This window comes from Cornus florida, unplaced genomic scaffold (assembly GCF_030987335.1).
Source record: "Cornus florida cultivar Cherokee Brave unplaced genomic scaffold, ASM3098733v1 CherokeeBrave_3.0.0_Hap2_Chr01, whole genome shotgun sequence".
Classification (NCBI taxonomy): domain Eukaryota; kingdom Viridiplantae; phylum Streptophyta; class Magnoliopsida; order Cornales; family Cornaceae; genus Cornus; species Cornus florida.
Window position 1 is genome coordinate 37,364,325 of NW_026775571.1, and position 13,740 is coordinate 37,378,064.

The window sequence follows — 13,740 nt, forward strand, 5'->3', positions numbered from 1 at the left end:
GTTGACCGATCTAGGGTTAAATTCATGAATCAAGATCCTCTCTCGTGCATTCCATCCATGTTCATGTGCATTTTAAATTTAGAATGCAACGTACCACGTAACACACATGAAACACCGATGCAGTTACTTATGCAATACATTACCTAGGATGTGGAACTCCGACGTATTACATCAAAATGCAATACTGTAACACCATTAAATCGAGCATGCAACATATTGCAGTCTCATTTTGATGGTGTTGCATGCTTGAATTATTATTTTTTAATTGCAAAGGCTTGGTACAATATACAATAGTGTACCAGAGGGTATCTGGATTCCAAAGTCATGCGTATAAATTGTTACCAGGCAAACAAAAGATATATATGAAAAGAAAAATATTAATAAAATTTATCATTTGGAAAAGAATTTGTACCTAGAGGATTTGCGCATGTAATATGTTATGTTTGACATAGGGAGTATATGCTTTAATAATTAAAGTATAAGTATACTCCAACACCAAACAGACTTTCACGAATTTGTAACATCCAAAACTATGATTCCACATGAGACAATCTTAATCTTTGAGAGTTTAAAAAATAATAGTAATAACAATAAAAAATAAGAAAAAGTAAAAAGCAAAAATAAAAATATTTCCCCAAAACTGATCACTACTGTTTCTATGAACAGTTTGCTTACATGAGAGTCGACTTTGTCTTTTCGCCCTTCTCATCTTTGTATCTATATGCATGAAAACCAACAATCGAAATAGCCCCTAAAACAAGAGAGAAACAAAAACATAAAATTACTAAAATATGAATTGTCTATAATCCGTAAAATCCCTGTCTTGATCTTCTCCGCCGTGTGTACTCCATCGCCGCCCGTAACCGTCAACTTCAAGTGCCCTCCGTTCACGGCCACATTCGCCAGCCAAAACCTCCGCCCGATGCATCGCAAACACTTCAACAATCTCCGTCACCAAAATAGTACCACCTCCGAGACAACGATTCGATCTCAAAGAACACAATTCCATCGGAGAACGCAACGTCGACAGAGAAATTCCGGTTGGAACAGTGACAAAATGTTGGTTTTCGGGATGACGAGGCCGGCGACCGCTGCTTCTTCAGCTCCTCCAACGTCTTTCTCTCCTCCTCAAGTCGTCGAATGAGTTCCATTGTATTCGTAACACTAATCTCCCTTGTTGCCTCCGATTGTGTGTGTATATTGTGTGTTATAGAGCGGGAGAGATATATTATGTTTCAGAAATTGTAACTGCCGCTTCAATGATACATACATCTATATAATTCACAAATATATATGTTCAGATTGCATGAACGTAAGCAAATTGAAAAGAGAGGTATATTATTAGGACATGAGGGAAAAAGTTTTAAAAGTGTTAATAAACTTCTAAAATATAGGAAAAATTACATATAAATGGAGTCAAAGTTTCATATTTACTTAGAGACTGAGTCAAAGTTCCATATTTCTCTAAAATGGATTGCTGAGGTGGCACATGATTTTTTACTGTTTAGAGAATTGTGGTGCCTAAAATGCCCTTTCCTAACAAAAAAGTAGTACCTTCAGTGCAAAAAAGTAGTACCTTCAGTTCAAAAAAGTAGTACCTTCGCGGGTATTTAAAAAATATGGTACCTGGACGCAAAAAAGTAGTACCTTCAGTTCAAAAAAGTAGTACCTTCGAAGAAAAAGTAATACCTTCGCGGAAGGGTATTTTAGGCACCACAATTTCTAAACAGTAAAAAACCATGTGCCATATCAGCAATCCATTTTAGAGAAATATAGAATTTTGACTCAGCCTTTAAGTAAATATGGAACTTTGACTCAATTTATATGTAATTTTCCCTAAAATATATATCCTAAAATTGAAAACTAAAGTTACAAGTCTTTAGTTCTTATTAATAAATTGTTCGAGTATCACATCATAAAAATATTATATAAATGTATGTAGAAACAAAAATAAAAAGTCAGTATGTAAAACATGAATAAATAAACCTAACTAATAATTAAAAATGCCAACTAAAATTTAAAAAAAAGTAAAAGTTTGTTACCTAATGATTAAGGAGTCATGTTTCTTGAACTATGTTCTTGCTAAATGTTAAGACCCGATGATAACTCTAAAAATAAGAAAACACTCAAGTTGTGAAGAAGAGGTTTCACAATCTCACTCATAACAATTAAAACACCACCATCTAAGAACTATTTGTATCATGTATCGACTCAACCCAACCCAACCCAAGTATGCTTTCAATCAAACTATTGGACAACTATCAATAGAGAGAGGTGTGATTACGGATAGCTGTAATTAGCACATATTACACTTAGCTCTTATGTTAAATTACTCCAATAACAAAGTACAATGCATTAGTTTAGGAATAATCTTCAAAATTAACAAATCAATATCCTGATATTCTGCACTCTAATAACAAAAGAAAATCAAAAACTAAAATTTGAAAATAAAAATATGGCAGAAATATTGAATATATCCTTTGTGCATTATATACAGATTGTATTTCTATGTGAAACAAAACATCCAGGATTTCTCAATGGGGTTTGCTAAATCAAAATATATCAACCAAAATCAAGTGTTGTTTAATTCAACTTTAGTGAACTAACAATGTTTCTTTAGACAATGGACTGATTAAGGCATAGAAAATTCTATTTGGGTAATTAATAAAAAAAAAAAATACCAATTTATTTATGAACAATTCACCACTTAGTACCCTATCTCTTCTTTTGACCAATTTACAATCCTATTTGAGAATCTACTAGTGGAAGCAGAGTGTTTCATAGCAAGCCCCTTCCAACACCATGGAATTCACTCAAAAGCATGCTTTTTGTAAGTATTTTAATTTTCAAGAAGAAACTTTAGTTAGAGCTTTACCCTATATTAACTACTTTTGCTTGTCAAAGTTATTGTTATGATTGTTATTTTTTTTTTGTTGTCAATTATGTCTACAAGAAAATTTGAATCTGGGCATGAAAAAAAAAAAAAACACAAGCAAAAATAGAAGTTCTAGGAAAAAAATTTTTTTTGTTTTGCTGAAGTAAAATGTAGATTACGGTGATTACCTCAAAATGCAATGCAAATTATGTTACTTTATATTGTTAAAAAAAAAAAAATTATATAAAAAAGATGATATAAAATTTCACCAAATAGGATATATATATATATATATATATATATATATATATATATATATATATATATGGCCAAAAACAACCAACCAGTCAAATGGTCAAATCTATCGATTAAAAGCAGGTTTAGTACTGGAGTTAGAGGATTTGGCTGATTTGATTCTGATATAGTGATAATGTGGGACGTACTGAGGAGAATTCCTCTTTTGTTTACTGGAACCTATGATGCAATCTAAGAAAAAGAATTTACGATTAATTGAGGAACCGATACCTCTAATACAACTCAAGGTTGAACAATGGATAAGCATACTTTATTCATGATTCCTTCAACTTAAATAGAAGCTACTTACAACAGAAAATCAGTAACAGTAGGACTCTACCAACTAACATAGAGAATTAAGAGGACTCTACCAACAAAATAGCAAATGAAGTTAACTTGCAATTAATTCAGGAGAACACTATTTCTTTCCTGTTTATTAGGCCTCAACCAACTAACAGAGATGCCATGAGCTGGAAGAATATAATGACAAATATAATAAAAGGAAATACGCAACAATGTGCCTCCCCCTTAAAAGGCAGCCTTGTCCTCAAGGTCCTGATCTGGAAACTGATTTTTCATTGCTAGCAGGTCCTCCCATGTTGCCTCTGCACGGGATAATCCTTACCAATGGATGAGAACTTCTGCCTTCCTCTTACGAACTCGACGATCTAGAACTGCTTGTGGTTTAGGATAGAGAGTTTCATCTTCATCTCTTGTTATGGGCAACTCAGTCTGAACTTGAATTTGCTTACCAATTTTTTTCTTCAACAAGGACACATGGAAGACTGGATGAATTCGGGATTCCTTCGACAACTCCAGCTTATAAGCAACAGCTCCTATTTTCTTAAGAACCTTGAATGGCCCATAATATTTAGGAGATAGCTTGAGATTCTTCCACAATGATACAGATGTTTGTCGATAAGGTTGGAGTTTTAAATAAACCCAATCTCCTTCTGCAAACTCTCTTTCTCTATGGGAGTTATCATAAATCTTCTTCATACGCGACTGTGTTTCCTTGAGAGTATTCCGTAAGTCCTTGATGACTTGATCTCGATTCACTAATTGCCTCTCTACTGCTTCAACCTTAGCCAAACCTGGAATGTAGGATAATAAGGTTGGTGGAGGTCGACCGTACACAACTTCAAAAGGGATGGTTTTAATAGCTGAATGCCAACTGGTGTTGTAACAATATTCAGCCTAAGCTAACCAGTTATTCTACTTCTTTGGTTGGGAACTGGTGAAGCACCGCAAGTACATTTCTAGCGTTCGATTTACCACCTCACTTTGGCCATCGGTTTGAGGATGGTAGCTTGAGCTATAGTTAAAATTAGTGCCATTTATCTTGAATAATTATGACCAAAATATACTTGTGAAGGTTGGATCACGGTCACAGACAATCGATCTGGGCATTACATGCAGCTTAAAAATATTATCAAAAAAAACTTGTGCGATTCCAATGGCGGTGTATGGATGTGAAAGGGAAATAAAATGTGTATATTTAGACAACCTATCCACAACCACAAAAATAGTAGATTTTCCATTGGATAAAGGCAGTCCATCAATGAAATCCATAGAGATGTCTTCCCATACCTGATTTGGAATTGGCAGAGGTTGAAGTAAGCCTGCCGGAGAGAGTTGTTCTGCCTTGTGACATTGACATGTGTCGCATACCGCAATTAAGCTCCTGATGTTGTTCCTCATTCCTTTCCAATAAAAATTTGCGCGTATCCTTTGGAGAGTATTTTGATAGCCTTCATGGGTGCTGTTGTGAAATTGACAGATAATATCTTTAATTAAGGAAGAATTTTCATCAAGATAAATTCTTTCCTTAAATAAGATAATTCCATTTTAAAGTTCCCATGGACCTACTGCCTCATCATTTTTTATCCGTTGTGCTATCCCTTGCAAAATAGGATTGGACTCCACCTCCTCTTTGATGGCCTCCACCCAATTGGGAAAGGGTTGAGTAATAGCCGCAATTTTCCCTTGTTCTTCTTCTCCTTCTGCATTTCCCCTTCTAGAGAGTGAATTAGCCACAATATTTTCCTTACCCTTTTTATATTTAATGACAAAATCAAACCCCATCAGTTTGTATAACCATCTTTGTTAGGCTGTTGTTGTAATCCTTTGATCCTATAAGTACTTCAGGCTACGTTGGTCTGTTCGCACCAAAAATTGTTGCCCCAACAGATAAGGACGCCACCTTTGCATGGCCAATACAAGAGCTAGAATCTCCTTCTCATATGTGGATAGCAACAAGTTCTTACCCTGTAAGGCATGGCTATAAAATGCTACTGGACGTTCTTGCATTAGGACAGCTCCAATTCTTGATCCGCTAGCATCACATTCAATAATAAACTGTTTTGAAAAATCGGGCAGAGCCAACATTGGAGCTTTTGTCATTTGCTTCCTTCAACCTTCGAAAGGCTTCATCAGCAGCTGGTGTTAATTCAAAGGAGTCTTTTTTCAACATTCTAGTAATGGGTCTAGCTATTTTACCGAAATTTTGGATAAACTTTTGGTAATACCCAATCAATTCGAGGAAACCTCTCAGGGCCTTAAGTGTTTTAGGCTTAGGCCATCCTTGCATCGCTGCTATTTTATCAGGATCAACGACAACCCCAGTATTGGAAATTACATGGCCGAGATAATGCACCTTGCCTTGACCAAATTGACATTTTTCCTTCTTAACAAACAATTTGTGAGATCTTAATATAGCCAAGGTAATTTTTAAATGCTGAAAATGTTCAGCCCATGATTTGCTATATATAAGAATGTCATCAAAAAATACTAAGATGAATTTTCGCAAATAATCTTGGAATACCTCGTTCATCAAAGCTTAGAAAGTGGATGGCGCATTGGTAAGACCAAACGACATTACCAAAAATTCATAGTGACCATGATGTGTTTTGAAAGCGGTCTTTGGAGTGTCCTCAGGTACTACTTGAATTTGGTGATATCCTCCGCAAATCAAGCTTTGAGAAGATTTTTGCCCCATGTAATTCATCCAGCAACTCATCAATAACGGGGAATAGGAAATCGGTCCTTGATAGTGATCTTATTGAGAGTGCGGTAGTCAACACACATGCGCCATAAACCATCGTGCTTTTTTACTAAGATAACAGGTGAAGAGTAAGGACTATTGCTGGGTTTGATCACACCTGTAGAGAGTATCTCCTTCACTAACTTCTCAATTTCTGCCTTCTGATAATGTGGGTAGCGATAAGGTCTGACACATATCGGCGCGATTCCATGTTGTAATGGAATTCTGTGATGATGGACTCGTGGAGGGGGTAAGCTCTTGGGCTCGTCGAACACATCTCGAAACTAGTCCAAAATTTGCTGCAATTCGTGAGGTTGGCAATCAGTTATTTTCTCAGGAACTGCTGCCCCAAGCGAGAACAATTTCAGCAATACCCCCTTCTTGCACTTCTTAACCTCATGACTGAACTGTAGATGTCCAATTAATTTATTCTTTGGAATGGATAGACCTTGAAGGAGCACCTCTTGATTAGCCACCTTGAACTTCATTTGTAATTTATCGAAGTCCCACAAAATGGGTACTAATGTTCGCAACCACTATGTACCTAAGACAATATCATATCCTTCTAAGGGAAGTAAATAAAAATCCACATCAATAGGTACTCCCTGCAAATTTAATTTGACATTAGTGCAAATACCAGGATTGGACTGGTCAATCCTTCGCCTAAAGCCACCATGACTTCAAATCATCCTCCTTCCTTGGGTGTTAACCCCATTTTCTGCGCAAGGATTTCACTCATAAAATTATAAGTGCTACCTGAATATACTAAAACTATAGTAGATGTATGGCCAATGTCTCCTTTAACGCGCATTGTTTCTGCCGCATTCGTGTCAGCAATAGCATGGAGGGAGATTTCTGGCATCGCTTTAGCATCTTCGTTAATAGCTTCCTCTTCATCCATTACAACATCTTCATCTTCTTCCTCATTACAAACTTCAATTAGGAATAATTTCTTGCACTGATGCCCTGGAACGAATTTTTTATTACAATTGTAGCACAACCCCTTAACATGTCGCTCTTGTATTTCAGCTTGTGATAATCGCCGAACTGGAGGAGTAGAGTGGCTGGTTGTCATCTCCTTGGTGGTGAAAAGATTTTTTTTGACTCCCCTGCTGGTGTAGATCGCCGTTGTGATAAAGTTCGAGCTTCATATAAATGAGCTAGGCCAATGGCATCTGATAGGGACGTAGGACGCCCAGCCAATACATCAGCCTTTATATTTTCTTTCAAGCCACTAATGAAACAACTCATTTGGTGAGCTTGGGGAAGGAACCCTACCTTGGATAATAACTTCTCAAATTGTGTTTGATAGTCTCGTACAGAACCAAGTTGCTGTAACTTGGTTAGTTCGCCAAAGAAGTCTTGGAATTGAGTGGGCCCATAACGAACATGTAACCCATCGCGAAATTCTTGCTAAGTCACCATAGCCCCTTATTGTTTCAGCATCTGGAACCATAACTGGGCATCTCCCTCCAAATGGAAGGATGCAAGTGCCACACGTTCTTCTTTGGGAGTTTGATGAAATTCAAAAAATTGCTTCACCCTACAAATCCAACTTGTTGTGTCTTCTTCGCCTTTGAAACGAGGAAAATCAAGTTTAACAATCTTAGGAAGATAAGACTGTTGTGATCCATTTTGTTGAGTTCCATTGCCATTGTTAAGTCGATTTCTAGAGTTTTGAAGTACAGCTACTGAGTGCTCTCCTTCATCACGGTCAAGGTTGGGTCGCGAATTGAGCTTTTCGAAAAGCTTAGAAAGCTTCTCCATAATTTTTTGTTGGCCAGTGGTGAGAGATCCTATGTCTGCCTCTAATTTATCCACCCGTGTGTCCATGCCCTTGCTCTGATACCATTGTGGGACGTACTAAGGAGAAATCCTCTTTTGTTTATTGGAACCTATGATGCAATCTAAGAAAAAGAATTTACGGTTAATTGAGGAACCGATACCTCTGATACAACTCAAGGTTGAACAATGGATAAACATACTTTATTCATGATTCCTTCAACTTAAATAGAAGCTACTTACAACAGAAAATCAGTAACAGTAGGACTCTACCAACTAACATAGAGAATTAAGAGGACTCTACCAACAAAATAGCAAAAGAAGTTAACTTGCAATTAATTCAGGAGAAGACTATTTCTTTCCTATTTATTAGGCCTCAACCAACTAACAAAGATGCCATGAGCTGGAAGAATATAATGACAAATATAATAAAAGGAAATACGTAACATAATGATATGCCGTGTTTGGATTTTTCAAATAGTAGAGATAGAGGTGATTGGTGAGGCTGAAATGATTTGCCTTAAAAATATACTCCGTTTTTTTTATTTTTTGGTGGCCCATCAAATTTTGAGGCCCCATAAATTTTGAAGCCTTAGGCGATCGCCTTTATCAACTTGTGTCAGGTTCGGACCTGGGCTTATTTGGCTTGGACCTTTATTTTAGTATGGCGACTGAGTTGACTTGGGTGGGCTAATTCTATTAATATTTTTTTTAATTTTTTTTTTTTTTTTTTTTTGAGAACTTAATATTTTGCACCATGACTAAATTTTGTTTTTGTTTTCCTAAGGCAATATGGCATCAGAGTACTTTTATTTGCAACATTTTTAAAAATAATATTTGGGGTTTATGTTAGAAAAAAAAAATAAAAATAAAAAACAAACAAACATGTGTGGATGTATTGATGAATTGAGTGTGATTAAATTCAATTATATATTTCAATATCATTGAACATGCTTAAATTCGAAGCCATTTTAAATATGAATAATCTAGGGAATTATTGTCAAGAAAAATTAGAATAAATTTTTATTTTTATTTTTTTGAAAAAGAGGAAAAAAGAGAGCTAGAATTCAGGATGGATGTTGACTTTTTTCCCTTTGATTATATGCAATGGAAATGTCAAATGCCCAGACGAGCACCATGTGGAGGTGTGTTCCTGGGCCCTAAGAAACAATCTGACACGTGTCAAACGATCGTGCATTGGACAATCACTGTCCAAAGGATTTTCTAATTATACAGTGTATGCGTGAGCAGGGAGATTCTATGCTCAACTATTCTGGACCATCTGATTGTGTATGTATTTTTACTGAGGAACTTTATGGTGTTTTCCCACGGTAGAAGAAAAAAGAGATGGTCTAAAATTAAGAAATTATTATATGGTATCAGCAATTATAAACCCCAAAGGTAAATAAAAAATTAAATTGTGTGATTGTCGTTGATCATATATTTTTAAACCAGAAAATTTTGTTGTGCAACAAGCGTATTTAACCGTTTATTATGTACACGGGTTCGCGTATTACATGTACGGTCCAAATGAGTCCGTTGTCGTGTAATACATTGACGGTCCGAATGCAGTAGTTGCACAGTTTAATAGACCAATTTTTTTTATTTTTTATATTACACTATATATTAATTTTTTTCAAAAATTTCCTTTTTTGCAATCTGTCATGTGGGCCCATCCTTGTAAAAAAACAGGCACATGCCTTCACTCTGAGTATCGATTGCACTCCTTTGAATTACAATTATATATGGTTTGGTGTTAAATTTTTTTTTTTTCAATTATATATGTACTGTATGGGTGTGTTTCTCATTTAAGATGTCTAATACAATTTTTTAAAGTTATTTATTTATTTATTTATTTTTATTTTATCTTGAGACAAAACTCACCCACTTTATTTTTAAATAAAAGTATACTATAACTATTGATTGTTTTTTTTTAACGGTTACACACCCCACTTAAAAACATAAAATAGGAAGTGCTCATAATTTCTTATTTTTTATTGTAAAATGAGAAATTATTTGATGCGATAGTATTTCAATTTCTAATAATCCATGAGACTGGCCTCAAGAAAAATTGGACTTACGACTCAACTATTTTATTAGATTTTTTAAATTATTTTTATTTTTATTTTTTAAAAGGTTTTTAATTAGAGACCTTCTATCCGTACCAGTCCTATGATATAAGTGAGATTTAAGTCACAGATTTACACTGCAGAGGGGATTCGAATTCACAGTCGAAACATTGGATACAATTCATTCAGACACTAAAATCTATATGATTTATACCAACACCAAAAATTCATCCTACCATCCAACTGTACTGCAGTCGTAAGGGCTATTTTATTAAACTTGGCCTTTAATATTTTTCTGAACCTTGTCTTTGCAGTCAACCTAATAAGTATGGTACAGATCAAGTGAGGTTTTTCAAACCCAGTTTCAGCAAAATCAAAAGACTTGGCCATAAAATTTTATAAGATATGTATTGTCCAATGAAATTTCACCACAGACTGAGCTGGTTTGAGATTACTTTTCAATCCTTTAAAAATGCTTTAAGTTTTTTTTTAAAAAATATTTACATTTGTTTAGTAACGACTTTTAAAACTATCAATTTTAGGAGTTTTTCAATAAAACTAAAATTTATAGTTTTAAAACCGTGTTTTTAGCATTTGTTTTATATTTTAGGTAACTATTTTTCTTTACACAATTTTATCTTTTATTTTTTATTTTTTAATTTCTCTTATAAAAACAATCTCACCCTTTATTTTATAACATAAAAGTGTTATTATCAAATACAGTAACATTCTATTAAATGATATTATTGAAAAGTTAGCAATAAATATGTGTGGAGGGAAAAATTTCCCTCCAATAAGAATGAGACACGTCACCACTATACAAATCTGCATTTTGGAGATCTCAGAAGCCCATCCAGATCAAGCCCAAGTTACGTTATGCTTTAACCCATTATCATTTATGTTGGGCCTCCGAAGCCAGACAAAAGTACCGATCAGCCCAACATCACCGCTGTTGGAGTTTTGATCCATTAGTCAAGTCACTTACACCAAATCACATCCGGCCCAAGTATAACTAAATATGGGTCAGTCCTATTTAACAAAGGAGTCAACTTGGATGGAAAGTTTTTATACAAAGCAAATTCTACATAGGAAATACCATACAATGGAAAGAACTCTATTTGTAAAGAAAGTCATATATGGAAAGAATTGAAGGATAAGCAACGCGAGTCCAACCATAATTCTACCAACTTTTGTGTATAAATAGAGGTCAAGACCTCCAATAAAAGGGCAAGCAATTCAATTCTTCAATAGACACTGCTCTTGTTTATTCTGATTGTTTGTTGAGTGTGTTGTATTATTTTCTCTCGATCGTAATTGGTTGGACGAAATTTTGCACCTACACTTTGGCGCCGTATATGGGAATCGTGTGTAAATATATTCCCACTCTTGTTTCACAGGTGAAACCTGCAACTACCATCCAGAATGTCGAACGGAGGATCTTCAACGGATCAACAGACGGAGTTGATGCAGAAGATGTGTGAAGAGTTTCTACACTAGTTTGATGTACTTCGTCAGGCAAACGAAGCAAGCGTGTCAGATCTCCTCGTTTCTACAGCAAAATAACACTCTGCAAACGGCGATGGCTCAGTTGGCACCACTGCCACCGGTGGGTGACACAGCAGCACCCCCTAATCAGAATATTCCTCCGATTACCGGACTTCCGCCTAATGGGGCTCCACTTAATGGGGCACGACCTAATGTGGCTCAGCCGAATGAGGTTCAGCAACAACGGAGGGCAAGATCCGAGGTTGCGGCTTTAGATAACGTCCCTCGTCGCACACAGGATGAGCAAGTCGAATCCAACCATAAGCTCACGGTGTGGTCCAATGGAATCCTAGATGGTGCAGGTGTTCTGGATGCCTTTGATGAGAAAAGACTCCTGAAGATTCAGACACCTGCCGAGATGGCTAGAGAACACAAAAATTCCTTGGTCAAAACTCCTTTCACTGACGATGTGTATCTGGTTGAGAGGCCCAAGAAATTTACCATGCCTTCTTTCACCCAGTTTGATGGAATGGGGGATCCTTCTCGGCACCTAGATCATTACGCTCAAAAGATGGCTTTGGATGATCGTAATGACCCTTGGATGTGCAGAGTTTTTCCTACCAGTTTGACAGGAGCAACACTAGAGTGGTTCAGGAATATACCGCATAAGTCCATCTCGGATTACGTAACTTTGTGCACCATGTTCATGGCACAATATTGCGGAAATAAGACGCAAAAGAAGAGCATTGCCAGCCTCTTCACCATAAGGCAAAAGAAAGGGGAAACATTGCAGGATTTCTTATCAAGATTCAACATGGAAGCCTCAGAAATAGCGGATTGTCATCCCGCAACTGCTATAGAGACATTTACATTTGCGATGATTCAGGGGACGAAGTTCCACACTTCCTTAGTCAAGTATTCTCCTCCCGACATGCAGACTCTCAATGCCAGGGCCCAGATCTACATTCGGCTTGAGGAAAATATATCCCACCGAGCGCAGCACGCCACCCTCGTGACGGTAGAGAACAAGCCTAGAGAAAGAATTCCAACTCCAAAGATTCAGAAAAGCCAACCTTCCTCAACGCCGATCACCCAGGCACCTGAAAAGAGGCAAAGAGTAGAGGAAGGATTTATACCTCTCCGAACTACTTTGGCTCGGCTCTTCCAAGAGAATAAGATGAAGTTCACAACTCCGCAGCCAATAAAACAACCCCTGGAGCAAAGGGATAAAAGCAAGCATTGCGCTTATCATCGAGATTATGGGCATTCAACCAATGATTGCAGATCCCTCAGGCGACAGGTGGAGAATATGATCGCCAGAGGTGAGTTGGCGGATTACCTTATGACAAAGGAGTATGTAAAGCCTCGCGAGGTCTATCCCCGCAAGGTGGAAGGTACGCAAGTAAAAGTCATTCATGAAATACATGGCAGGTATGAAGATGATCAAGAGTCCGAGGGGGTATACAGATCCAGACTGAGGGCAACCCACAAGCTCAGGAAGATATCCTCAGTCAATGCAATCGCTTCGGGTAGCATCAGTATTGGATTCGGAGATGGCGACCTATCCAGAGTTCAACTCCCCCACGAGGATCCATTAGTCATCAGTCTTTTAGTGGCTAGTTGTATGTCAAGAGGGTTTTGATAGATCCAGGAAGTAGCGCCAACATAATCACAAAGACTGTCTTTGAGCAGCTAGAGATCCCGTCATCATCTATTCGACCTACCTTCAGCCCGTTGATGGGATTCGATGGCACAAGAGTAGATCCCCTTGGAGTAATAGACTTGTCCGTAATCGCGGTGAAGAGGACTCTGAAGGAGAACTTTGTTTTAACAGGGATCCATCCTTCTTATAATCTCATCATGGGAGAGGCTGGATACACCGGATGAGAGGAGTTCTATCCACCCTTCACTAGGTGATGCGGTGCTTATCTCCGGACGGGAAAGAAGTGATTAATCTATAGGGCGATCAAGTCGCAGCGAAGGAATGCTATATGTTGACACAGGCTGAAGCAAAGAAGGTGTCTACTCGGCAGCAACCAGGTGTGGCTTCCAAAACTATACCCAAATAGCAATTACAGAGCCCTCTGCCCAAGTATCTTAAGGTAGAGGAGGAAGAGGAAATTGCGAAGCCCACCGAGGAGACCCTTGAAGTCGTGGAAGTTATCCTCGGCGACCCTCAGAAAGTTACTTAT

At 37.1% G+C, this 13,740-nt stretch overlaps 1 protein-coding gene across 1 annotated transcript; it reads left to right on the forward strand.

The window, feature by feature from the left end:
* Window positions 1–11,642: 11,642 nt before the first annotated feature.
* Window positions 11,643–13,435, forward strand: LOC132270870 (uncharacterized). Its single transcript, XM_059772080.1, has 2 exons — window positions 11,643–13,086; window positions 13,194–13,435. Exons 1-2 carry the CDS (start codon window positions 11,643–11,645, stop codon window positions 13,433–13,435), a joined length of 1,686 nt encoding a protein of 561 aa, XP_059628063.1.
* The last annotated feature ends 305 nt before the right edge of the window (window positions 13,436–13,740 follow it).